Raw genomic sequence first — 27,646 nt, forward strand, 5'->3', positions numbered from 1 at the left:
CAATACCCTTGGATCAATGGGACTAGAATAGAAGCCCCGAGGGATACAGGTGCCAGTGTCACTATTGTGAGAGATACACCGGTTTTCCCAGAGCAATACCTGATTGAGAAAACGTACCCAGTCACCAGTGCTGACAGTGTTACTACTAACCATGCTATGGCTATGGTGACATTAGACTTGGTGGGGGGGGATTACTGGCATGAAACAGGTAGTGGTCTCTCCAAAGCTTCCAGCTGCATGTCTGCTTGACTGAACTAAAGACCCATGCAGCAATGCTGGTCATCCCTGAGATTGCTAGAGTACAGAGCCGAAAGCAGGGTAAAAAAAGTGTTGGAGCCTGAACGTATGGCCCAACCTTCCAAGAAGAAAGGTAAGAAGAGTGGTAAACCAGCTTCTGTACAGCAAATTGATCAGGACCCTTCTTCTCAGAGAGATGACTTGGACACTCCAGAGGGAACTGACCCCATGGAGCTTGAGCCTACCAGGTTGAACTCTTAGGCCCAGGGGAACCCTCTAGGGAAGAGCTGTGCCTTGGACAGCAGGACTGTCCAACTCTTGAAAGCCTGAGGCAGCAAGCTACTACCCTGGAAAAGGAGATGTCAGTGGTACCCACAGTGTCTATTGGGAAGAGGGACTACTGTACACTGAGGCCAGAGACCCCCAACCCTGGAGCCACTAGGAGAGTGATAGTGCCTCAGACATTCAGGGAGTTCCTACTAGCTTTAGCTCATAACATCCCCCTAGCTGGACATCTTGGCCAATCCAAAATCTGGGATAGGCTAGTTAGCCACTTGTATTGGCCCCAGATGTCTCAGAAAGTAAAGGAGTTTGTCAGCTCCTGCGTCACCTGTCAAGCCAGTGGCAAAGCAGGTGGACACCCAAAGGCCCCCCTGATTCCACTACCAGTGGTTGGGGTTCCCTTTGAAAGGGGTAGGTGTGGACATAGTGGGTCCACTTGAACCTCCCATTTCATCAGGAAACAAATCCATACTAGTGGTAGTGGATCATGCCACTAGGTATCCTGAGGCAATTCCCCTTAGGACTACTACAGCTCCTGCAGTAGCCAAGGCCGTCATTTGTGTCTTCACCAGGGTAAGGTTTCCTAAGGAGGTGATTTCAGACAGAGGGTCAAACTTCATGTCTGCTTACCTAAAACACATGTGGAAAGAGTGTATAATGCAGTACAAGTTTACTACACCCTATCACCCACAAACCCATGGTTTTGTTGAGTGGTTTAACAAGACATTAAAAGGCATGATTATAGGGCTTCCTGAAAAACTCAAAAGGAGATGTGATGTCCTCTTACCATGCTTGCTTTTCGCCTACAGAGAGGTGCCTCAGAAGGGAGTAGGGTTTTCCCCGTTTGAACTTCTTTTAGGCCATCCTGTCAGGTGACCACTCTGTCTTGTAAAAGAGGGTTGGGCAAAGCCTCTTCAAGAACCCAAACAAGACATTGTGGTCTATGTACTAGGCCTAAGGTCCAGAATGGCAGAGTGCATGGAAAAAGCTTCCAAAAATCTTGAGGCCAGCCAGGAGCTTCAGAAGCACTGGTATGACCAAAACGCTGCACTGGTAGAATTTTAATCAGGGCAAAAGGTGTGGGTTTTGGAGCCAGTGGCACCAAGGGCACTCCAGGACAGATGGAGTGGCCCTTTCCCCATCTTAGAAAAGAAAAGTGAGTTCACCTACTTGGTTGACCTGGGCACAAGCAGGACACCCAAAAGGGCTATCCATGTGAACCGCCTTAAGCTTTTCCATGACAGGGCTGACATCACCATGCTGATGGTGACTGATGAGGATCAGGAGACAGAGTGAACCTCTCCCTGACCTCCTCTCACAGTTGCATTTTTAATCACCCTCCCTGCCCAACAGCAGACTGACTGCAAGCAGGTCTTGCAGCAGTATGCTAAGCTCTTTGCCTTGACCCCTGGTCAGACCAACTGGTGTACCCATGATGTGGACACTGGTGACAGTGCACCTGTTGAGAACAAAATCTATTGAAAATCTGATCAAGTCAAGGAAAGCATCCGAGCTAAAGTCGGCAAGATGCTGGAGCTAGGGGTTATTGAACCCTCCGAGAGCCCCTGGGCCAGCCCAGTGGTTATAGTCCCTAAATCACATCCCCAGGGTGGAAAGAGAGAAATGAGGTTCTGTGTGGACTATAGTGGGCTCAACTCTGTCACCAAGACAGATGCTCACCCTATCCCAAGAGCAGATGAGTTGATAGACAAATTGGGTGCAGTCTATGTCTAAGTACCTTTGACTTAACTGCAGGATACTGCAGATTGGCATGGCACCAGGAGCAATAGAAAAGACAGCATTCTCCACACCTGATGGGCATTATCAGTTCATTGTTATGTTATGCCTTTTGATTTAAAGAATGCCCCTGCCACCTTCCAATGGTTGGTGAATCAAGTACTTGCTGGATTGGAGTCCTGTAGTGCAGCGTATCTCTATGATATTGCTGTCTTTAGCTCCACCTGACGGGATCACCTGATCCACCTGGGGATGGTTTTAAAAGCCCTGCAAACTGCAGGCCTAACTATCAAGGACTGCAAATGCCAGATAGGGCAGGGAACTGTGGTATACTTGGGCCACCTTGTTGGTGGAGACCAAGTGCAACCCTTACAGCCCAAGATCCAGGCCATCGTGGACTGGGCAGCTCCCAACAACCTAGACCCAAGTCAGGGCATTCTTTGGCTTGACTGGGTACTACTGGAGGTTTGTCACGGGATATGGGTCCATTGTGACTCCCCTCACAGAACGCACCTCCAAGAAGATGCCCAAGAAGGTGAACTGGACAGGTAGCTGTCAAACTGCTTTTGACACCGTGAAAGAGGCAATATGCTCAGCACCAATTCTCAAAGCTCCATACTATACCAATCAGTTCATAGTGCAGACTGATGCCTCTGAGCTAGGGATAGGAGCGGTCCTATCCCAGACCAATGATGAAGGCCAAGACCAACCTGTTGCTTTTATAATCAGAAGGCTTCTCCCCAGGGAGCAGCGTTGGAGTGCCGTTGAAAGGGAGACCTTTACTGTGGTTTGGTCCCTGAAGAAGCTGTAACCATACCTAGATCATTTTACAGAAATAGAAGTAGAGAATCTGATCTCGACCCTGCAAAAGATTAAATCTGGCTCGCCCCAGATCCAATTACACCAGATATACTACTACAAGCGGGCACAAGAGCAAAATCAATCACTGCAGCCTTGGTATCACTCTCCCAATCCCAAGGTGTAGTCCCAAAAATATGGAAACATGCAATCATAAGGCCATTATTGAAGAAACCCCAGTTGTGGATCCAGCTGCACCTGGAAACTATCGACCCATTTCGCTCCTACCACTATTAGGCAAAATTGCTGAAAAAATTGTAAATCACACCTTGTCCAAATATCTTGAAGAAAATCAAAGGTTACATGACACACAAATGGGATTCCGGCCCCAACAGAGCACAGAGTCAGCTCTGCTGGTGGTAACGGAGGAACTAAAAAGAGTGCTAGACCAAGGATGTACAGCGGCCATTCTACTCCTCGATCTGAGCGCCGCATTTGATACGGTGGACCATGGCACATTGATGAATAGGCTTAAGGAAGAAGGTTTCACAGGCACAGCGATTTAGTGGCTGACTGCATTTCTGAAAGACAGGTCATTTCAATTGCAGGAAGGGAACCATCTATCAGATACCTTACATCTACCGTGCTGAGTGCCACAGGGCTCGGCATTGAGCCCCACTCTTTTTAATATTTACGTGAAACCTCTAGCAAGGATAATACACAAATTTGGTCTAGCCATAGTGTCCTACGCAGATGATACACAACTTGTATTATCGGTAACAAACGACCCCCACTCATTGCACAACAACTTGGGACCTTGCATGACTAATAGCTGAATGGATGTGCAAATGCTCCCTTAAACTGAACGGGAATAAAACAGAGCTTATGTTCCTAGGACACAACGCAGTCCCCAGGAATCTTATGGGCTGGCCCACTCAGTTGGGAGAGCCACCAACTCCCAAGACTGCCATCAAAACCTGGGTATCTGGCTAGACGAAAATCTTGATATGGAGATCCAAGCAAAGAAACTTTCCGGCAAATGCTTCGGCCTACTCCATATGCTTCGAAAAATCCTCCCTATTTTACCTGAACAATCTCGGAGAATTGTGGTCGAAGCATTAATCCTGTCACAGCTGGACTGCGGGTACTCTCTGTATCTGGGCACCACAAAATAGATCGTTAACTGGCTGCAGGTAGTGCAGAATGCCGCAGCAAGGACCCTGCTACAAATCCAGAAACAGCAGTCAATCAGGACAGCCCTGAGTAAACTTCACTGGCTTCCAGTATAGTCGAGAATTAAGTTCAAGGCCCTGTGTATTGCCCACAGAGCCATGAATGACAGAGGCCCGGCAGTAATCAAAAAACTGGTTAAACACTACACACCAAGTAGGACCCTAAAGTCCTCACAGGACCATCTTATGCAACAGGGCAGAATAAAAAGAGCAAGATGGGGCGGAAGGTCCATTAAGCACTTGGTTCCCAAAATGTGGAACACTCTACCCAGGGACATGAGCATGATAACCAACAAACTAGCTTTCTGAAAAAAACTCAAAACACTGCTATTCCCTTAAGACCTTCCGATCTCAAACACTCTGACTCAGACCATTGTTGGTATGTTTCTCCTAGCGCTGGGAAGCCTAAGGGCTGCTACGCGCTTTATAAATCCATAAACAAACTCCCAGCACCATATATTCTTAATGGCATTACTGCACTTACAATGTCTAAGAATTGGCTTAGACACTGTAGGGGTACAGGGCTCATGCACCTGTACCCTCACCACTGGTATAGTGCACCCAGCTAGACGGCTGACTGACCTATGCCATGGCAGTGGGTTGTAGTCAAGGCACACAGGGATGTGTGCCATGTCAACTCTTCACTTTGTTCTGCACCAAGACGAGGAGGAGGATGGAATATATATATAGGAAATCTGAAAATTCTATTTTGAAGAACTTTGGCGCCGGTTGACTTATCTTCGTGAAATTTTCAAAACTAATGGGGCGCTCCGCTCAGCTCCTACCCTGAAAGTCTCGGGGTGAATCGTCAAGCGGGGGCTGAGAAAAAAGGGGGGGTCCCAAAACCGATTTTCCCATAGGACCTTTAGTCGAAGGTACAGCCCGAACGGCTGAACAGAATTACTTGAAATTTGGCAAAGAGGTAGTCCTCAGGTCAGGCATGTGCCTTGTGCATATATGGTGTCAATCTGTTCAGTAGTTCCTGAGAAATTGCAGTTAAAAGTACATAAATATCTATATGCGCGCACCGTGCGCGCACCAAATGTCCGTGAGCGTAATTCTGATTGGTGGTTAGATGTCAGTCAACATTCGAATCGGTCGAAATCAGGAAGTGTCGGACATTTTGTGTGTGACAGTGAAAAAGTAAGGTGGAGAACGTGAAAAAGAGGCAGGGTAGAGAGTTCCTGACCCCCTAGCCTTTGTCAGGGGGTCCCTGAAGGACCCCGAAGGGTGAAAAAAACATTTTGTTTTTTTTCAAAAAATTGCGGGGTGAAAAACCCTTAAAAAAAAAAAAAAACATTTTAAACTGTTTATAAGCTTATAGAAGATATTAACTATGCTGTTCAACTTTATCCAAATTAAAAAAAAAAGAGCTGAGCCATTCCATATTACAGGATACAGTCAATCTAGGTAATTTATTGTAAAATAAATATATAAAAAATATAATACATACATAAATTAGCATTTAAAAAAACTTTGCAAATTAACTGAAAAAACCATAGGTTTCACACGTTCTAGTTAGCTGGACATTTCACTCGTAAAAAACCATTGAAATTCCCCCGTTATTGTTAGTTCAGCTAACTATAACTCGCGCGACCGCAATCCACTGCTGATGACGTCACATATTACATCACTCATGACATGGTCAGTGACATCACTCATGACATCACTGATGACATCTCAAATGACATCACTCATGACATCATCCAGTGAATGTGTCTTTCTGAAAAATAAATATTTTTTATATATGTATATCTAAAGGTTAATGGAAGAATAAATGGGTAAATAATAATAAATGGATGTTTTTTTTTGTAAAATTAATTGTATAACTGACTTATTAACAGTATCTTAGTGAATACAGTGATGTAATATGTGACGTCATCAGCAGTGGATTGCGGTCGTGCAAGTTATAGTTAGCTGAACTAACTATAACAGGGGAATTTCAATGGTTTTTTACGAGTGAAATGTTCAGCTAACTATAACATGTGTGAAACCTATGGTTTTTTCAGTGAATATATTATATAAAGGTACAGGGCCTCTAAGCGTGGCACAATAGGTGCTGCAGCCTGTAGAGGCCTTCCCTGGCCAGAGTACCTATGGTACCATTGACCAGGGGGCTGACCTGTGGTCAGAGAGTGCCAATTGGGTTTTGTTTTCAATGCAGTTTTAGGGAAAGAACATAGGCCCTGGGTACCTGATTGGCCGGAGCCCATGGCACACTCAAAGTGCATCAGCAGTTCAGCAAAAAGTGGGGCAACCATGCACAAAAGAGGGCACTTTCCAAACGAAAGAACATGAGAATAACCTTTCCCTAGAGAGTCTTGTGAGAAAGTGGCTCTGTATATACTGTTCCCAAATAGGTACAGAGTCCTCAGTCCCCAGAGGTTTGGCATAGGCTAAAGTTACATATAACCTTACTCTCTAAAGTGGTAGCTTGGTCGAGCAGTAAGGCAGTATCAGAGGACAGTGTAAAGCATTTGTTGCACACACTCAGCCAGCAAATGGTTTCACACACTCAAGAACTGAACTCTAGGCCAATGGTTTATATATAAAAAATATATGCTTGTTTTATTTTGGAACCAACAATAGGTATTAAATATACTTTCTCAGAATGAGATGCTTTATATAAATACTTTTGCAATATGTAATTGTCTTTTGTAGAAAGTTACAAGTGGTTGCAATAGGCAACACAATTCTAAACACAATAATGCATTGAGTTCAATGGAAGTTTCAAGTTATTTGCCACAGATTACTTTTAGGATTACTTTTGGAATTCCAGGCCTGGATACTAGATTCAGTCCTGGGACAGTACTTGGAAACAAGTGATAAAAGTCGACTTAATTACTGTGATGATTTTTAGGCAATATTTTGCTATTTTAAAAGTTGACACTTAGAAAATATTTCATAGAAAACAGTCAATGATTCCCTATGGCAGAAAATTCAAGTTGCAGGTATAGTATGTTCTTGTTACTTTTGTAATCCAGTACTGGGTGCCTAGACTCAGTACTGGGACCTTTATCCAAAACAGGTAAGTAATTACGTTTTCAGAAATTATACGATTTTTAAAGAATATTTAAAGTTTGCAGAAATTGACAAAAGAAATTTCACAGAAAAACAGTCAAAGATTTCCTATGGGAGAAAATTGGGTTACTGGTAAGTACAGTTGTAAGTATTTTTCCGAGTCAGTGCTGGGCACCAGGATCCAGCACTGGGAGCTCACCTAATAGCAGGTGAGTATTTTCGTTTTCGTTACTCTGCTTATTTTTGGTGAATATTTTAAGTTTTGAAGAGTCCACACTTAGAAGAAATTTCAGGAAAAGCCAGTCTATGTTACCCTATGGAGAAAATTGAGTTATCTGTTTAAAGGTAAGTACTCGACTGGCAGAGCTAAGGTTCTGGGCATAGACTCAGGGGTCTCCCAGGGTCAGGTAGGTACAGTTTGTTCACCCTCGGCGGCACAAGGGCGGCCGGGTGCAGAGAGAGTTAGGCCCAATGTTATCCTATGAGAGGTAGGGGGGGGCCTTGGTTGGTGGCTGCTGACTAGCAGGCCAGACTAGCAGGCCACGCGGCTGTGGGAGCTGGGCTCCTGGTCACTTACTCAGGGCAAGTGGGGAAGTAGATAGGTGTAGAGGTTACACTGCCAGGGCCACTCGGGCGGCTGGGTGCAGGGTGCTTTTGAGCCTTCGGGCGCTCGATTGATTTCAATGAGAAATCTCCGGTTTAGAGAGACTGCAAGCTCGGGGACGAAGATTCTTCAGGTGTGTCGAGGGAGGTCCTTGGGTGCCGGACTCTGGGTCACAGTCGCCGTGGGGTCGTCCTTGTGGTCTTTGTTCACTCCGGCACAGGCCAGGCTTGGCAGGTGCAGTGTGTGCTGGGTTCGCGGTTCCGGGCTGCTGCCAGGGATTAGAAGTAGATTTTGAGTAGAGCCTCTACTCATGGGAGCCCCAGTGGGCTTAGAATCAAAAGGTAGCCACGTCCTCCGGGGTTTGTGAGGTTGCTGGCCACAAGAGATGCCGGGTTGCAGCAGGTTCGAGTGTCGACAGGCCAGTAGGGCTGGGGCCAAAGCAGTTGATGTCTTCCTCTTCTTGGCAGCTGCAGGGCAGGTCTTCTTTCTTCTAGCTCTTCTTTGGATTTTGGAATCTGGGGAAGGAAGGTTCAGGGTGCCCCTAAATACTAGATTTAGGTGCGTTACAGGTAGGTGAAGGGCAGGCACCAATGGGTCCCTGTCCTGGGGTGGGTACACCCCCTATCCTGCCTCTCTCCTGTGGGAGGGGGGCAGTAGCCTAATCCTGATTGGGCAGGGCTTCCCATCTTCAAGATGGCGAGAGCCCAGAGATGTGCTTCACCTCGCCTCCCCCACCTGAGGGTGGGGTTGGCAGGCTGGCACATCCCCTGTCCTTATTTGGGGTTTCCGGCCAAACTTCCCGCCAGAGTGGGGGGTTGCAGTGGCCCGGGGAAGCTCACAGAGGTGGCATGCCTTTGAAGCTTCCCCCTACCCATCCTGGGGGAGCAGATTTAGCACCTCGCCCAGGATGTGCATTGTTGCAGGCCCAGGAGAGCAGGGGCTCTCCTACCCAGGGGTCCAGCAACATGTCTGCTGTGTGGCAGCCTAGGCAGCCTCAGAACAGACGTGGATTGAAGGTTAGGTTCTCTGGGGTGCTTGGTACATTAAATCCCACACTGGCATCAGTGCGGGTTTAATGTGCTGAGAAGTTTGATACCAAACTTCTCAGTCTTCAGTGTTGCCATTATGGTGCTGTGGAGTTTGTGTTTGACGAGCTCTCAGCACCATGTGCTCTTAAATGGCAGCACTGCACTTACAGTGCCCAGGAATGGACCTGGGTACTTTAGGGGCACAGGGCTCCTGCGCCCACATCACTGGCATAGGGCACCCAGCTAGAGGGGTGGCTGATGTATGCCATGGCAGTGTAGGCGGTGGGCATGACACTCAGGGATGTGTGCCATGTCGACTCTTTGTTTTGTCTTGTACCCAGACACCCAGCCGCAAAGGGGGTGTGTGTAAGTGTGTGTAAGTGTGCAGGGCCTCTAAGGGTGGCACAATGAGTGCTGCAGCCCTTAGAGGCCTTCCCTGGGTACCTAGGGTACCATTTACCAGGGGCTGACATGTGGCCAGGGTTTTCCAAGTTGTGTTTTAGGGAAGGTACATAGGCCCTGGGCACCTGATTGGCAGGAGTCCAGGGCACACTTAGTCAAAGTACATTCAGCAAAAAGTGGGGGCATACCATGCAAGAAAGATGGCACTTTCTCACAGCCCTTCATTCTTGCCTGAGTAAAGCTTAGTCCAGCAGAGCGGGCAAGACATCTCCTTCCCTATCAGGCTTGTAGGCGCTAGAGTTATCCCACAATCGGCTTTAACAGAGTATCTCAATGAGTCTCTATCATATGTGATGGGCTTACCGTTTTTGGGACAGTCCGCAATGGTTCCTGGCCCTTGGCCATGTCCGGATGCAGGCGGGCTTGTCTTAGATGCGCCTTTGGCGTGCCAGCGACGCATCCGCTGCACGTTCGAGCTGCGTGCACCATAAGTAGATTTTCGCTTAATTACTAGAGCACTGACCTATCCCTCGCTCCCTATGAGGGTGGTGCCTCTCAGCTGTGCTCACAGGTCCTGCCCCGCCCAGCTCCCATTTCACTGTTCGGCGTGAGTCAAGATTCCCCACAGTGAGTAAGCATTCAATTCAACCTTCAATTTTAAAAATATTTGATTCTAAAAGCGGAATATTACAGTGCAAATAGTCTTAAAAGCGTTCCGAGTGAATTTAAAAAGTGATAAGTTCAATCTTCTAAAATACTCTGGCTTTAAAAAAGACTGTGCAAATAAGCAAACAAGCAAGTCAATACTCTCTGGTACCGTCTGTCTGACCTGTGTCAGTTTCTCTTAGCGCGTTCGCACTGCGTGCGCCATAAGTAGATTTTTGCTTAATTACTAGAGCTCTGGCCTATCTTTTAATGAAAGATGCACACAGAGGGCATCTTAGAGATGCCCCCTGAAAAACGACCTAACACTAGTGTCCAGGCTTTGTGGCTGCCCCCCAGCTGCCACCACCAGACATGTTTCTGGACCCCCTGGGTCGAGAGCCTGCTGCTCTCGGGGGAGGGGGGCGGGTCTGGGACGAGGTGCCAAGCCTCCTCCCCCAGGATCAGCAGGGTCCACGGAGGGGAAGCTTCAAAGTCTTGCTGCATTTGTAAGCTTCCCCAGGCCTTTTGCTGCTTCCAGCAGCTGGTCCCCACGGGTTCTGACCCCCCACTTTGGACGGGTGAACCGGTGGGAAAGCCAAGTGAGGAAGAGAGGTGTGCCCACCTTTGCCAACCCCACCCCTCAGGTGGGGGAGGTAAGGTGAAGCCCAACTCTCAGTCCCCGCCAACTTGCAGATGGAGAGACCCAGCCAACCAGAGTGAGGCATATGCCCCCTCCCACTGGAGGGTGGCATAATAGGGGGTGTACTCACCCCAAGGCAGGGACCCATTGGTTCCAACCTTTACTTACCTATAAAACCCCTAAATCTAGTATTTAGGGGCACCCCTGAACCTTGCCTCCTCAGACAAGAAATGACCAAGAAGAAAAGAATAACCGAACAGCTGTGCTGAAGCGAAGAGGACGACGCCAGCAGGCTTGGCCTCAGCCCTACCGGGCTGTCCCCGCCTCCAACCTGCAGAAGTGAAACTCCCAACTCGGGACGCTGAGCATTATGCCTTAAACTTTATTATACAAGACATTTGGGATATCTTCGAGCAAGACCGTGTGTTTCGTTGTGAGCTACAGTTTTTTCAGTAGTATTGAGCCTCAGATCATTATACGCAGGACGCGTTTAGGTATTAGTTTTGAGCAAACCGAATTATCGGCAGCTTCTCTCTCACCCCTGAAGAAGTGATTGTTTATCCCGAAATGCATTGGGAACATCTTTTGAGAGAAGATGGATTTTGTCCATATATTGTTCATTGAAAGCATGAAGTGTTAACGTTGTATACGCAGTTATTTCAGTAAATCTAAGTACAATAAATCATGATTATGCATTAGCGGAGAGGTATCCGCTGAGAATAAAAACATTATAATGGTATTTGACTTGTGAATGTATTTGCAAAGAGCACATATAAGTTTACAACATTGGCTAAAATTGTATAATTTTGTTGGAATGTCCAATTTAAGCAGTGCGGGCAGGGTCAAGTGCATCGTTACACTTGCAATTTAGTCATTAGTTCATATGAGGCAGGCAACCTCATTCCTGACCTGCACGCTACACTTATAGGAGTTCTGACAAGCACTTGATTACTACAAAACATTGATTAAAAATTGTGGCGTGCGCAACAATCAATATTATGGTGTTAAAGTCCTTGCCATTTGGGTTACAGTTAGACTTTAACTTGTTTTTAGGGGAATAAGCACTGATGTCTGGTTAGCAAGCCTCAGTGTGATGTCAGAGTTGAAAACCAGCATCTGACAGTCAAAAAGGGGGCAAAAATTGGGAGGACAACTGCAACAAAATTCCAGTTTCCTACATGTATCATCTTAAGATATGTTACGAGGAATTGCCTTAGTAGCGGCTTAGCCAAGGAATCCTGCATTCAACTCCAGACTCCCCCCTCATTAAATTGTATAATTGTATGTTGGTTTCCTTGCCGGAGAAAACAGGTATTCATTTAGCAGTTTCAGAAAGATTACAAGTCACACAATGCTATGAACCAGAGAGCCCTTTTTTAGTGGTCTCCCCTTCTCTCTCCTTCTTCCCCAGAACATTTTGTGGAAAATGTTCCAAACATTTCTTTATCAACATTGCACATATTTATAACATTAATATAGAGCTAACACATTTAATCAATACACCCTCTGGTTGAGCCTACACCTGGCTGTCCTTCTGTGAGCACTTAAGGCATGTCACCCATGCACAATAACAGAGTGTTTTTACTTACTCATTTTCGGCTTTGTCTTCAATTTGTATCCATTTTTCATGATGGCTGAGTAATTAAATTCCCTCTACCGTTTGCAGACCCACGAGTTGAAGATAGAGTATTAGATATTCTAGATCCGTGGGCAATAGAGTCACCAAATGAACAGGTCAGCTGATCAGTGCTTAAAATTATGCTGTATTTTTGTTTGTATTTGACGAGGAAATAAGGGCACTTTTTTGGCCTTCATTGGATATGTTTTGCTCAAGTCATATGCAATGTGGCAAGTTGGTCATCGCTGCACACATTCCCTAAACATCACTGCATTAATGTTTGGGCACGAGGCCTCAGTTGGGGGTGATAATATTGAAAACAAGAGCTACTGTTGGCTCCTCACAATAACTGCCTCAAGGTGAGCAACACTGCTTTGAATGTACTTCATGTAAATCCAAAATAGTTTTACAGCTGGAGTACCGTCTATATTTGCACAACACCCTCCCAAGTGAAGAGAAGTGATAGTTTGTTTTTTAAATATGTATTCTTAACCCTGAAACCTCACACATTGTACGAGTAAGACAAAAATACTGGCTAAAAACGTCACCTACACTGGTGGGTTAAAATGTAGCATGAGTCGTATTGACTGCCTAATTTCTAGGCAAGGGTAGTAAATTCCGTTCCGCTCGCGAAATTTGGGTAATTTCGCGTTCCGCAGAGAACGCGGAATTGCCCAAAATTCTGCGTTCCGCGGCTTCGCGGAATTTTTTTCTTGTTCGCGTTCTCAAAATGTATGTTGGCGAGATATTACCCCCCGAGCACGCAAACCGCGTTCGCGAACAGGACAAAAGCATCGCGAACAAGCAATTTCGCGTGTTTGCGGAATTTCTGTGTGCTCGCGGAGATTTCTTATTGTTTGGCGGAGCTTTGCGTAGCACGACTACGCAAATTCCCGTCACCCTTACTAATTTCACACCCATGGTGAGGTGTTGCACAGCATATGAATCTAGTTTTGTCATGCTTCAGAAACTAAACTTTATCTGCTATAACACTTTCAAGGAAGAGTACAAATATCAAACAGTGGAACCCATATGCAAGACAAGGGTTGGATCTAGATCGGCATTTTATAAGAAACTGTACTTAGTTTCTTTCATTGACTCGTGTGAACGTTGTAACTGAGTATTGTTGTTTGCTTATTGGAGCTTGTGGCCTTCTATTTGTATTTATTGTAATTTCTGAAAACTGTAGTGAGGAATATATTTGACTATGGGATTTATATCTTCAGGTTAATAAAAATGTAATCCATGTGGGCTGTGCAGTACTCAACATAATTAAATGTCAAAAAAAAGTCTAATTGCATTTTATTGCGCATATGATATATTTTCAGATTGGAGCAAGATAGATTTTGTATGCAAACGAAAGTGGTTTTTGTAATAAAGGTTCACAAACAGTATGATGTTTTTAAGCGGTATGCATCTTATTTGTTTCAGGTATCAGTATACTGTTGATGACCTCTACCCAATGATGAATTCATTAAAGCTGCGAGCAGAGTCTTACAATCAATGGGCTTCAGTGGTGAAAGAAGCTTTGGAAGTGAAATGCGCCAATAAAAAAAGTGAGTTACTAAACTACACTTTTTATCGTATGCATCTTTATATTAGTACAATACACAATGAGAAACTGCAGAACTGAGCAAGAAAACATACTCTGTTTCAGTTGCACAAATATACGCTTGGGAGCAAGCTAGCAGTAGTTAGTAATACCGAAGTTAATAATACTAGTGTCATATAAATCACTCCTTCCTGGGCAAGTCTAGGAATTTGGGGTGGGCGTGGCTTGGGGTGGAGGAGTGAAGCAATTTAACAAGGCAAATGCAAGCCTAAGGCAGCCCACATGGCCTTCCTCTGCACAGGGAAATTAAATAACACTGTTGGTAAAGCTCTGTAATATAAATAATAGTTTTTCAGCATTGTATCTTTCATAGATTCACATACTTTACTCATTGTTAAACTGGGAGTCCCAGATCGATGACTGGAAGGAATGCATTATGTGAAATCTATGAAAGATACTATAGGTGGAGAATTAATACTAATATTAAATAGCTATTTTCTTTTCTAGCATTGTCTTTCAAGATTCACATGCTTGAAAATTACTAGTCAGGCAGGGTATCCTTGTTGGACATTATTAGCAGTACCTAATAAAGCACTTTATTAACATTGAAATCAGCAGTAGATCACAAATAGCCTATCTGCTTTCTTTTATGATGTAAAGACTTAACAATCAGGTGTATAGGCTGTGAGCTCTACTCCTTCACAGTCAGACTACTAGATTTTCTACCACACCTTAGTGTGAGAAATCCTCAGGGCTCTGCCCCATTTTGTCTCCGATTCAGCGATTTCAAATTGGAATATTCCTTACATAATTTGAGCCTCCCTTTAAGGTGCTGAAAGAACTTGGGTTATTAGTTGCGACAGAGTCCTTCACAAGTAATCGTATTGCAGTTATCTTATTACTGGAAAAGAAGTACTCCATTGTAGCACTTGACTTTTTCAGGGTAGTGAAGCAGAGCAGTCCAAGACCTACTCAATGGAGTTAGTGTGCTTTAGCAGTCCCACTTCGCTGGCATGCAACAGCACTCAATACATTATTGTCCAGTCAGTGCCTTTTTTAAAAAGGAAAAGTGCTAATAAATGCTATACATTAAATTAAAAAACTGCACATTAGACAAATGGAATTAGCTTTGGTGGCATCCTACTAACTCATTACACACCTAGTGGGCCCCTGAACCTCATCATCACAATACTCCCCACATATACCACATGTAACATCACAGTATAAAAGGGGTGATATTTTAAATAAGACCAGCCTACTGGCTTTGTCAGGGGGTTTCCACATTATTAAAATCATTTCTCACAAAAGACAAGAGCGACCCATATGTCCTTGCGAACTGGGTATTGCCCATAAGCAGAGACAATGTTCACAAGGAACTCATTTTTCATAGAAAACAATTAGTTATTGCAGCAATTAATGTATCCTGCTTGACTCAAACAGAACAGACAGGTAAAGAAGGAAACCTTAGCTCAATAAGGTATACCAATTATTTCACAAGGTAATACGTTAAAACGTTAAAGCTCACAGAAATTTCTTTTTTAATAGTCCTCACGTCAGCCGAAGTGAGTGTTATTTATTTTGCAAAACAATATTTATGTTTAAAACTTTTTATTGAGACAAAACAAACCATGGGGGAGGGGGACAGGAGGCAGGATACATGGAACACAGTCAAAGAAGAGGGGATGTATCTCCAGAGGGTTGGCAATAGGTGGCGCGGTGGCTCAAAGGGAAGAACACAGTGACTGAACGCTAGAATTGCAAGCTGTGGAATCCCACGCGCGTATCCGAGACCCCAAAGCTGAGCAAGAGCATCCCCCCCCATCAACACCTCAACAGAACACCATCCCCCCCCCCCCATCCCCCATCCTCCCAGTAACAAAACAACAACCCTCCCCCCTCCCCCCCGTCCTATGGTCCCGCATCAAAGCAGCCCAAGCCAGGAAGCCCCGCACTCCCCCCCCCTCCCCGGGGGTCCCCATCTCACATGTAAGCTAGTCCGCCGGGGTCACCGGCGGCCTCAGTCTGAGAAGCCTAAGGTACCTCGGGCAGGTGAGCTCCCGGAATTCAGTGGACAGCAGCGCTAGAAAGGGTTGCCATAGCTCTTCAAATTGGTCTATCTCCCCCGCAACCGTAAGCGACAGCTTCTCCATCCCCAGCACGTGCCAGAGCCTATGCAACCAACCGGTGATGGAGGGGACGGTGGATGTGCGCCAGTGGACTAGAATGTTCTGAACCGCAGACCCCAGCGCTATTGCAATCTGCCTACCCCTGCGGGACTTCAGTGGGTACATTAGGGCATTGGGGAGGCCCAGCAGGACATACGCCGGGAGACGCGGCAGCTCTATCCCAAAGTGCTCATCCACCTCGTCCAAGACTTCTTTCCAGTAGGCGGTCAGCACTGGGCAATCCCATAGAATGTGTGTAAGGGTACCTTCCTGCCCGCAGCTCCGCCAGCACCCCTTGTCAGTGTGTTTATGCATTTCATACAGTCTCTCCGGGGTGTAGTACCAGTATGTGGACACCTTAGTGAATGTCTCCGTAAGGCCCGTGTGGTATGCAGAGTGCCGAGCCCGATACGCAATTTGGTCCCATTCCTTATGGCTGAGTGTCCTACCCAATTCCCTGTGCCAGCGCTCCCTCCCCGGGTTATAGTAGTGAAACGGCGGGGGTTGTAGGTGTTTATACAGATCAGTGATCAGTTTAGCGTCGGAGGTCCGAGTAGCCAACCACCGCTCGTACGGTGTAATTGGACGGGCAGCGGTGGCACGCACCTGAGGCTGGAGGGCCCAATGCCGAACTTGCATGTAGCGCAATCTGTCCAGCTCCGTCAGGCCGAACTCCTGGCGGAGTTGCTGAAAAGGAACCACGCCCTCCGGACCATAGATCTGGAAGAGTGCCCTGCAGCCCGCCCGTACCCAGTGGGAGAAAACCCCCGGCTCCATCCCCGGGGAGAAGTCCGGGTTGCCCGCAATGGGCGAGAGCGGCGAGGGGAAGGTGGTGAGGCCCCGGGTTTCGCAGACCGCGTCCCACACACGCAGGGGGACCCGCGTAACAAAGGAGGCGTAAAGATTAGGGGGGCGGTGCGTGCGGCGCAAGAATGGGACCTCTTGTAAGGTGCGGCCCGCCACTGCCTGGTCTTGAAAAAGCCAATGTTTGTCGGACTCCCACCTGCTCCACTCCACCAGGTAGCGAAGCTGTGCCGCCTGAAAGTACTTACGGAGGTCCGGAATGCCGAGGCCCCCCGCCTCCGGAGCGAGCGTGGAGAGGACTCTCTTCATGCGTGGCCTGCGGCCCTGCCAGACAAAGCGAGAGATGTCAGCCTGCATTTGTCGGATCCAGCCCACCGGGGGCTGGAGCGGAAGGGCTCGGAAAAGATATAGTATCTGGGGCAGCACCGTCATTTTGACCGCCGCGATTCTCCCCAGCCAGGACAGCAGGCCTTTGTTCCATCGGCCAAGCTCGTCCTTGATCTTCCTGCTGAGGGAGGCATAATTGGCCGTAACCATCTCCGATAATGTAGGCGCCAGCAAAATCCCCAGATACGGCACCGTGGACGAGGACCACTGCATGGGGAAGAGCCGTTGAAGATCCCTCCTGGTGTCCGCAGCCAGGGACACGTCTAATGCCATCGACTTGCTCATATTCATTTTGAAGCCGGCCACCCCCGCAAAGGCGTCCAACTCTCGGAGGCAAGCAGGTAGCGACCTCCTAGGGTCATCCAAAGTCAGCAGGACATCATCCGCGTAGAGACTGACGGTGTGGACGTACCGGCCCATCCGGACCCCGACAGCATCCGGATTATTACGGATCCTCTGAGCAAACGGCTCCATGTAGAGGGCAAACAGGAGCGGCGAGAGAGGGCAGCCCTGCCGCGTGCCGCGCTCGATGGCGAAGCCACCAGAGCTACACCCGTTTACCCGCACCGACGCTGAAGGATGCTTATAGCAATTAAATACCATGGTGCGGAACTTATCGCCGATTCCCAGTTTTGTGAGGACCCGCTCAAGATACGGCCAGTGAACTCTGTCGAAGGCCTTCTCCGCATCAACGGACAACAACATCCGCTCCCCCGAGATCCTTGAGGCCTTCTCCAGAACATGCACCACTCTCTTGGTGTTGTCAACCGTCTGTCTACCGGGCACAAAACCAGCCTGGTCCGCCTCCACCAAATCGGGGAGGTGTGGACCCAGCCTGGATGCGAGAATCCCCGTGTACAACTTGAGGTCGACATTTAGGAGCGAGATGGGCCGGTACGAGCCGCAGAGGGCCCGATCCTTCCCAGGCTTCGGGATTACCGCGACCGTCGCCCTCAGGAGATCCGGAGGGATGGCTCCCGGTTCGGAGAAGGAGTTAAACAGCCGCGTAAGGACAGGGGCCACGGTCGTGCAAAAAGTCTTGTAGAATAGCGACGTGTACCCGTCCGGGCCCGGGGCCTTGCCATGTTTCAGCCGCGCGATAGCCGAAATCACCTCCTCCACATGGATGTCCCGCTCCAGGTGGTCAACCTGAGCCGGGTCCAGTACCGGGAGGGTCACCGACTCCAGATAGCTATCGGCATCCCGTGGCGAGGAGGGCTCCTCAGCATATAGCGCCTCGTAGAAGCCGCGGAAAGTCTCCGCTACCTCCGCGTCCCCGGAGACAACCCCCCCGTCCGCACCCACCAGTTCTTTCACCACGCTGCGCTGTTGCGCGACCCGGAGCCGGTGTGCTAGGAGCTTGCCACATCTGTCCCCCCCAGTGTAGTAGGCATGTTTCAAGCGTAAGGCGGCGTACTCCGCCCTATCAAGGTCCAGAGCCGAAAGGAGCTTCCTCGCTGCCTGCAACTGCCTCCATACCCTCGGCGCTCCCGTACGGCGGTGGACCTGCTCAAGCTCCCGGACTTGAGCTGTCAACTCATCCCTCTTCAGTTGCCGCTCCTTATTCTCGGCTGCAGAGATAGAGATGAATTCCCCCCGTAAGACGGCCTTCAGTGCCGCCCACTGTGTCGCCTGCGAAGTGTCAGTGTTGCTGTTGTGAGTGAGGTAGTCCCGTATGACCTCCCCGACGCGTTGTACCACCGATTTTTTGTGTAGAAGTGTGTCCCGGAGGCGCCACGCCCCCCGAGAGGGGGAGGCCGCCGGCCACCGGAAAACGCCGGTGACTGGAGAGTGGTCAGACAGGGACAGGACCCCGATGTCCGCCGCCGTGGCAGCGGCACGCATCGGTCCACTCACCAGAAGGTAGTCCAGCCGTGAGTAGGTGCGGTGTGCGTGCGAGAAGAAAGAGTAGTCCCTATCCGTGGGGTGCAGGGAGCGCCAGAGATCATGCAAGTCCATTTCCGCAATCCGGGCCTTCCCATCCTGGGACAGCTCCCCCGTCTGCGGAAAGCGCTGGGCCGATCTGTCCATCCCAGAGTCAAAGACAATGTTGAGGTCTCCGCCCAAGATAATGTGTCGGTCTGGGGAAGCAGTGACATCCACCAGCGCGGAATCTAGGAAGCGCTCCTGATGCTCGTTTGGGCTATAAACGGAGCCAACTGTAAATGCTATGCCTCCCAGGCGCATGCGATACGCAAGGAGCCTCCCCTTCTGTTCAGCACACTTATGCAACACCTCCCCCCGAAAGGAGCTCGCTAGGAGAATGGCCACCCCCGCTGTCTTGTTCGCTGCCGAGGAAAAGAACTGGGTGGGGAACTTAGCAGAGCGCATCCTATGGCAGTCTCGGGGCAATAAGTGTGTCTCCTGCAAAAGGCAAATGTCCGCCTGTGTCCCCTCCAGCAACGACAGGATCGCTCTGCGCTTCACCGGGTTATTCAGACCCTGAACATTAAGGGTCACTACCTTTAGGCCCGGCATTCCTCACAGGGATCGGGAGCGCCATGCAATGGGTAGGGAATCAGCGGGCGGGGCGCGCGGGGCCGCAGCGCGGGACAAGCCAAAACAAAACGGGCATAGACAACATCGGACGGGACCTTCCCAACCCCAAAACAACCCCCTCCCCCACCCAAAACCCAACCTCGGCAACTAGCCATCCCCAAACTCAAACACCCCATAGTCTCAGTCAAGCCCCAAAGAGCAAGTCCGTAGAAAAGAGCAAAGTGGACGTCCGGCCACTCACCTCCCCCCGCTCCCCCCAACCCCCCCGCCCCGTGCCAAGCATGTTAAGAAGCTAAAGACATCTCCCCCCGGAGTGCGTGTTAGGCCGTCAAGGCCACGCTAGAGGAGCCGGTTGAGTCCCCGGCCGCCGCCCTCAGGGCGTCAGCCCTGTCCGCCCTAATGGTAGGGGAGTCCGGGCGCCCTGCACTGGTCGCTGAGCGCCGCCTCGTTGACCTCCGCCGATTCCGTCCCTCCGAGGACCTCCACGACGGCGTAGCTCCCTCCTCCTCCGCTGCCGTGAGCCCCAGGACACCACAAATGTCTTGCAAGGAGCGTAGCTGGTGTAATACTCCGTTCCACCGAAAAATCAGGCGGAAGGGGTGACCCCAAGAGTACGGCGTCTCATGCTCGCGCAAAAAGTCAGTGGCAATCCTAAAGGACCTGCGTTTCTGCAGAGTGATGGCGGAGAGGTCCTGGTAAAGCGCCACTGGCCGATCCCGAAAGGTCAGGGGCTGTTTCCTGCGGGCTTCAGCCATGATGCGCTCCTTTAGTGGAAAGTCGGGCAGGAAGGCCAGAATGTCCGGCGGGGGTGCCGATGGCTGGCGCTGACGGCCAACCCTATGCGCCCTGTCGATGCTGATGGGAAAGTCCGTGGCCTCCCCCAGGATCTCTCGGAACAGGGCCCGCAGGTAGCCCCCCAGATCGGACCCCTCATCCGCAGTCGGCACGCCCCGCACTCGGATGTTGTTCCTCCGAGATCTGTTCTCAAGGTCCTCAGAGTGGGCCTGGAGCTCCACACACTGTTCCCGGAGGCGAAGAACGTCCTGCTGGAGATGGACTATCTCCTCCGCTCGCTGTTGGCCCTCCGTCTCCGCCGCTTCCACACGCTCACCTAGGCCCTCCACCTCTCTGCGCACTTCTCGGACCTCGCTGGCCACCTCCCGCTTCAGTGTCTGGAAGTCCTCCCTGAGGGAGCTAAACAGTTCCTCCATAAAGGCCCTCGTGACGGGTGGCTCCCCTCCAGTCACATCTGCCGGAGCCCGGGAGGGCCCCGGTGAGGGCTGTGCCCTGTCCCGCAAGTGCTGGGCCCTGCCAAGCATGTCCGGTAGAGTACGGTCCCCTTTCTTCGGGCCTCCTTTTCCAGACATCGCCAGCTCCGCAGTCGGGCACTGGTCCAAGTGCCCCAGGGAAGCTCAGCCGCCGGCTAGCACTCGGCCCGGGTATCCCCCACAAGTGAGGTCGCTGCGTCACAGGTGACAAAATGGCGGCCTAGTCCGGCCACCGGCAGCCGCAAGAGCTAGCGTGAGACAACCAAGGAGGCCGCAGCGGAGGGGTCCCAACAGCTCATCCCTCCGGTAGGCAGTCCAGCAATAGCGGGAGGTCGCCCGCCGCCAGCAGCCAGGACTTCAGCGGAAACCGCCACCACTGCTCCTTCGGGGACAAAATGGCGGCCGGTCGGAGCAAGCCAAAACGACTAGGCCCGGCGACACCTCCGGGGCCCCGAGGCACCCCGCAGTAAAATAGGTTCCACCCCCGGCCCCCGATTGTCACGCACAGGGGGCCAGATGGTCCGACCCCATCAGAGAGTCCGCCGTACCTCGGCTAGGGGTCAGGGCTTCCGCAGTGCAAGGTGTCGCCATCACCAGCCCGAGTGCCGGGGCACCCGTCCTAAGCCGTCCACACCGTTGGGCCCCTTCCTGCCAGGCTCCTTCAGTCACCGTCAAGCGGCGGGCCAGATCCCCTCCAAACCGCAACTTTCAGCACCAGGCCCAACCGAGGCGCCCGGACAGCTCTTCAATACGCTCCGCCCCTCGGGCTCGCCGCCGTCGTCCCTTGATCTCGGGCGAACTTTTGGGGGGGTTCCCCCGGGGCGATCCGGACAAAAACAGCACCGGTGTATGCCCCTGATGTTCCGCCACGCTCCTCTCCCGCGCTGAGCCTCAGCGGGGGGAGAGAAGCATAAGAAAAGGGCTTTAGCTTGGCCGGGCCGGAGGAGCTACGGGAGGAAGTGTCCGCTCACCCCGCCATCTTGGCCACGCCCCGCAAAACAATATTTAACATACAAAAAGGCATAATTTTTTTTACTGTCTGTGTATTTACATCATATACATTTTTCACATTTGAAAGTGATATGTGAACCCCAGTGATGTGACCATAACCAGACTAGTGAAATATCAATGGTGATATTGGAGCACTTGTGGCGGTGGTTATTAGTAGATAAAAGAGGAGCCAATGCAATCAATTCTTCAGGGACAACTAGGATTTTTTGGGGGCTCTCCCTTTTGAGTAGTCGACGAAGCTTCGACCCCCTCGCGGTACGGGGTCTCTTCAGGACAGAGATTCTGGGGGCTAAAGATAGGACAAGGTTTTAGTGTTGATGAAGGGGACGTGGGAACTGTGGGCCAATGCTTGAACGTAAAACAGGTTTACCGAGCAGCACAATCAATGTGCCTGAAAGGCAGAAATCCTTCTTAATATATTCCAGGGTGCTTCTCAAAGCTGGTAATGACACTTAGTTCCTATCAATGACAAGGTGGAAGGAAATTTAACCACCGGCATAAATGCTTAAAGAGGTGCTTATATGAATAGGTGTAATAGTGCTCTACGGAATGACTTACTGTGAGAAAGTGGGTTTCTGTTGCAGTAACCCCCCCCCCCCTTTTTTTTTTTTTTTGCCTAATAGCTGATGCACTTTTCCTTGTTGTGCCCTGGGCTCCTGCCAATCAGGGGCCCAGGGCCTATGTTCCTTCCTTAAAACACACAAACTCCCAATTGGCAAACCCTGGCCACATGTCAGCCCCTGGTAAATGGTACCCTAGGTACACAGGGCCTTGTGACCAGGGAAGGCCTCTAAGGGCTGCAGCACTCATTGTGCCACCCTTAGAGGCCCTGTACCCTTACACACACACACTGCCTTTGCAGGCTGAGTGTCTGGGTGCAGGACAAAACAAAGAGTCGACATGGCACACATCTCTGTGTGCCATGCCCATCACCTACACTGCCAAGGCATATGTCAGCCACCCCTCTGGCTGGGTGCCTTATGCCTATGGTGTGGGCACAGGAGCAGGAGCCCTGTGCCCCTACAGTACCCAGGTCCATTCCTGGGCACTGTAAGTACAGTGCTGCCTTTTACAAGTACATGGTGCTGAGAGCTCGTCAAACACGAGCTCCACAGCACCATAATGGCAACACTGAAGACTGGGAAGTTTGGTATCAAACTTCTCAGCACATTAAACCCACACTGATGCCAGTGTGGGATTTAATGTACTAAGCACCCCAGAGGGCATCTTAGAGATGCCCCCTTACAGCTAACCTACAATCCACGTCTGCTCTGAGGTTGCCCAGGCTGCCACACAGCAGACACGTTGCTGGACCCCTGGGTGGGAGAGCCCCTGCTCTCCCGGGCCTTCAACAATGCACATCCTGGGTGAGGTGAGAAATCTCCTCCCCCAGGATGAGCAAAGGGAAGCTTCAAAGGCATGCCGCCAGTTGGAGTTTCCCCAGGCCACTGCAACCCCCCACTCTGGCCGGAAACCCCATACAAGGACAGGGGATGTGCCAGCCTGCCCACCCCACCCCTCAGGTGGGGGAGGCGAGGTGAAGCACATCTCCGGGCTCTCGCCATCTTGAAGATGGGAGGCCCTACCCTATCAGGATTAGGCTACTGCCCCCCTCCCACAGGAGAGAGGCAGGATAGGGGGTGTAACCACCCCAGGACAAGGACCCATTGGTCCCTGGCCTTCACCTACCTGTAACGCCCCTAAATCTAGTATTTAGGGGCCCCCTGAACCTTCCTTCCAGAGATCCCAGATTCAAAACTACAAGAAGAGCAAGAAGAACAAAGACCTGCCCGGCAGCTGCTAAAAAGAGGAAGACACCAACTGCTTTGGCCCCAGCCCTACTGGCCTGTCGACCCTCGAACCTGCTCCTGCTCCAGCGCCGCATCTCTTGTGGCCAGCAACCTCAAAAACCCCGGAGGACCTGGCTACCTTTGAACTCTAAAGCCCCTGGGACTCCCATGAGTAGAGGCTCTACTCAGAAACCTATCTCTAACCCCTGGCAGCAGCCCGGAACCGCGAACCCAGCACACTCTGCAACAGCCAAGCCTGGCCAGTGCCGGAGTGAACAAAGACCCTGAGGACGACCCCACGGCGACTGTGACCCCGAGTCCGGCACCCAAGGACCCCCCTCGACATTCCGGAAGAAGCCTGCAGCCTCAGAACAGAGTGCCACCCCAACCGCGATCAACAAGAGGGTAAGAGGAGGAGGAGCCTAGCGCGCAACCAAGATGGCCGCGTAGGTGCGAGGCTCCCGAGGACCTCCGCGACCTCCTATGAATATCCTGAACATATCCTGTCCCAGATGAGGGGACTGTGTTGGTGAGCCCGAGCTGAGGTGGCGCCCGTTTTCCGCTTCCAAATCGGACCTCGGACACCGACTCTAGCACCGATTGAGGTTTGCGGCCTTCTCCTAGCCGAACCCCGGATTTGCGTTGTGGGGCGATCCAGTGACGAAGTGAATAACAGCGGCGGGCAGGGCTTGGTGGCTCGCGTAACCCGCACTTTCACTTTCGCTTTCGCACCCTCCTTGCTGTATATGCGAGGTTGGGTCGCGGGGCTTTGTGTGTTGGTGTGGCCTCGCTGGGGGACCCTGCCTGCCCGCCGGCTGTGATCCGCCCCGCAGATCTGGGGTGGCACCCCCCCGGAGCCCGTGGACCGGCTTGCCCGCCCTTCACGACGTGGCTGGTGCGATCGGGAGACTGGGACCATGGCCACGAAACAAGATGGCGATCGGGCAAAGGTAAAATCGACCCGGCGTGGCGCAGCCCATCAGTCCAACAGCATGGATCGCTATACTCTCCAGAAGGGATCTCCTGAGGTGCCACGCAGGTCCCCTGAGGGCCCTACTGATGCCCCCGATCTGCCCACGGATCTGACTCTGCGGGATGTCATGGGCGCCATCGCCGAGATGAAGGCCTCTGTGGGCCAGCGTTTTGACACACTGGCGCAGAAGATCGGCTCGGTCCTCGTAGATGTTGGCCTTATAAGGGCCGATCTCTCCAAGACCAACGACCGAGTCGATTCTTTGGCCCACACCGCATCGGGCCTTACGACAGATGTGGCGGCCCTGCAAACGGAGGTGCGCCGGCTTGCTCGGGCGAGTGCGCTGATGGATCGTCGCCTGGAGGACTCCGAGAGTCGGGCCCGGAGGAACAACATCCGTATCATCGGGGTGCCTGAGGGACGTGAGGAAGCGGCGGCGGACCTTTTCGTGGAAGACCTGATTGTTACCCATCTCCAGCCACGGGGGCTGAGTAAATTCTTTGCTGTGGAGAGGGCCCACAGGGTTCCCGGGGGAAGGCCTAAGGTCGGAGCCGCTCCGAGACCTCATCGCCCGGATTTTTAATTTTCGGGACAGAGACGCTATCCTCCAATCCTCCAGACTACAGGGACCGATTAGACTTGACAATATGGACATTAATTTCTATCCTGATTTCACCCCTGCGGTCCAGAAGCAGAGACTGAGCTTCCTTGGTGTCAAGCGCCGTCTTCGGGACCTAAATCTCAAATACGCCATGCTTTTCCCAGCTAAGCTGCGAGTGGAGGTGGAAGGTCGCACACACTTTTTTGATCGCCCCGAAGCGGCCGGGGACTGGCTGGATACTCTGTCTGGAGATCGGGATCGGGGTGGCGGGGGGGGGAGCGGCCGGGGGAGAGGGCTCGCCGGATCAAGACTGAGGGACTAATATTAGGCCTCGCTCGGGACAAAAATGATGCCACTTTTGACTATACGTCGGATTGCTTAAGTTCCCCTCCTATGGAGGTTGTGTGGGGTCTCTTGGGGGTTCTCCCTCCTCCTCTGGGGGTCTAGTTAGTTTAACTATCTATGGGGCGACAGGCGCACTGCACGTTGGGGGGGCTGTCCGGGCTCATGCAGGGGTGCAGGGAGGGGGGAGTTTTGTTGGGGTGTGTGGGCAGGGATGGGGTGTTGTTCGTTATTATCACAAGGCAACCCTTTTTTCGTGTTGGTTCTACTGTGCTCTCGGGGGGACGAAGGATGGTTTCTGTGTATGATGGGGGTAGGGAATTAACTTTGTTGTCTTGGAACGTCAATGGACTGGGGGACAGGATCAAACGAGGTGTGGTCCTGCAGTATCTGAAGCGACTGTCGCCTGATGTGGTCTTCCTGCAGGAGACACACCTTATTGGCAATTCCTTCTGCGCCATGAATCGGCGTGGCTACCGCCTCGTGTCCCACTCGGGCTTCACGTCAGGTTCGAGGGGTGTGGGTATCATGGTAAAGAACTCGCTCCCGTTGGAAATTGAGGAGGTGCTCCACGATGACAGGGGACGTTACACTGTCTTGGTGGGGAGAATGGAGGGCAAAGTGGTTGTCTTTGTGTCAGTGTACGTCCCACCGGGGTTGCAGTTGACCACCTTTGCAGATCTTGGGCGCCTCCTCCTTGGCCTTCCGGGGGGGCTTCTGGTGGTGGGGGGGGATTTCAACGCGGTGGTTTCTGGGACTGTGGATCGTCACCCCCCTAGGGACCTCCCCCGGGCACAGGCGTGGCTATCCGGCCTCTTGGATACACTGGGATTGGTGGACTGCTGGCGCTTAAAACATCCCACGCAGCTGCAATACACTTTCCACTCGGGGGCCCATGGTAGTCTCTCACGGCTCGATTATCTCCTTGTCCCGGCGGCCCATGTCGGGAGGGTGGGGGAGGTACGCCATTTGGCACGGGGTATCTCGGACCACTCCCCGCTATTGTTGCATTTTGATGTCTTTCCGAGGGCTGAGAGCAGGGTGGTCCCAATCAATTCCTGGTACCTGCGCGACCCCACCATTCGCGCTGACTTGATTAAATCCCTCCAGCGCTATTTCGAGGAGAATGTGGGGTCAGTGCCTTCAGCTATCTCCCTGTGGGAGGCCTTCAAAACAGTGCTTAGAGGGGAGGCCCTATCCCTTATTTCCCACGCCCCGAGGCGCGAGCGGGAGGAGGTGACCCGGGTGGAGGCTGAAATAACTGAGCTGGAGGGTAATCTAGAAGATGGGGTGACGGATGCTACACTGCATGTCCTCCAGCTCAAACAGGCGGCTTATAGGGCCCTCGTTATGGAGGCGGCCAGGGGCCTTAGTAGAGAGCAGCAGGGGCGACTGTTTGATGTGGGTGATAAGGCTGGTAAACTAATAGCGTGGTTGGATAAAAAGGAGAGAGCGAATCGTGTGGTCCCGCTGATTGAGAAAACGAATGGTGTGTGTGTAACTGAGCCAGAAGAAATTGTCTCCTGTTTCGCGGAGTATTTCCGCGAGGTGTATTCCCCGGTCTCTTCTTGCTCGGAAGAGGATTCCCGTGCCCTGCTCAGGGATATCGCGCTGCCTTCCCTGTCCGGGGAGGACAGGGTGTCGCTGGACGCCGCTCCCACCTCCGACGAAATCGCCCTCGCCATACGCTCGGTCGCTTCTGGCAAGGCCATGGGCCCGAACGGTATCCCTATCGAGTTGTATAAGCTGCGACCGGATACATTGGCGCCTCATCTCCGCGCAATGTTCCTCGCGGCCCACTCGCTGGGCTCCCTCCCGCTTGACCAGCGTCTGGCTACAATCGTGGTGATCCACAAGGAGGGGAGACCTCGGGATCGGGTTACTTCTTATCGGCCTATCTCACTACTGAATGCGGAGCCCAAAATTCTCGCCAAGGTACTCGCCAATCGGCTGGTCGGTGTGGTGGGAGATCTGGTTCATCAGGACCAGTCTGGCTTTATTCCCCATCGC

General features: G+C 51.2%; 1 protein-coding gene across 6 annotated transcripts in view; it reads left to right on the plus strand.

Moving 5' to 3' along the window:
* Window positions 1–27,646, plus strand: part of KDM5B (lysine demethylase 5B) — an 897,967-nt gene that overhangs the window by 400,972 nt on the left and 469,349 nt on the right. For all 6 annotated transcript variants that reach the window (XM_085600396.1, XM_085600377.1, XM_085600387.1 and 3 more), the window contains one exon: window positions 13,676–13,800. In XM_085600396.1, coding sequence (XP_085456522.1) covers window positions 13,676–13,800 — 125 coding nt within the window. The remainder of the gene's footprint in view (window positions 1–13,675; window positions 13,801–27,646) is intronic.

This window comes from Triturus cristatus, chromosome 1_2 (genome assembly GCF_964204655.1).
Source record: "Triturus cristatus chromosome 1_2, aTriCri1.1, whole genome shotgun sequence".
NCBI classification, from domain to species: domain Eukaryota; kingdom Metazoa; phylum Chordata; class Amphibia; order Caudata; family Salamandridae; genus Triturus; species Triturus cristatus.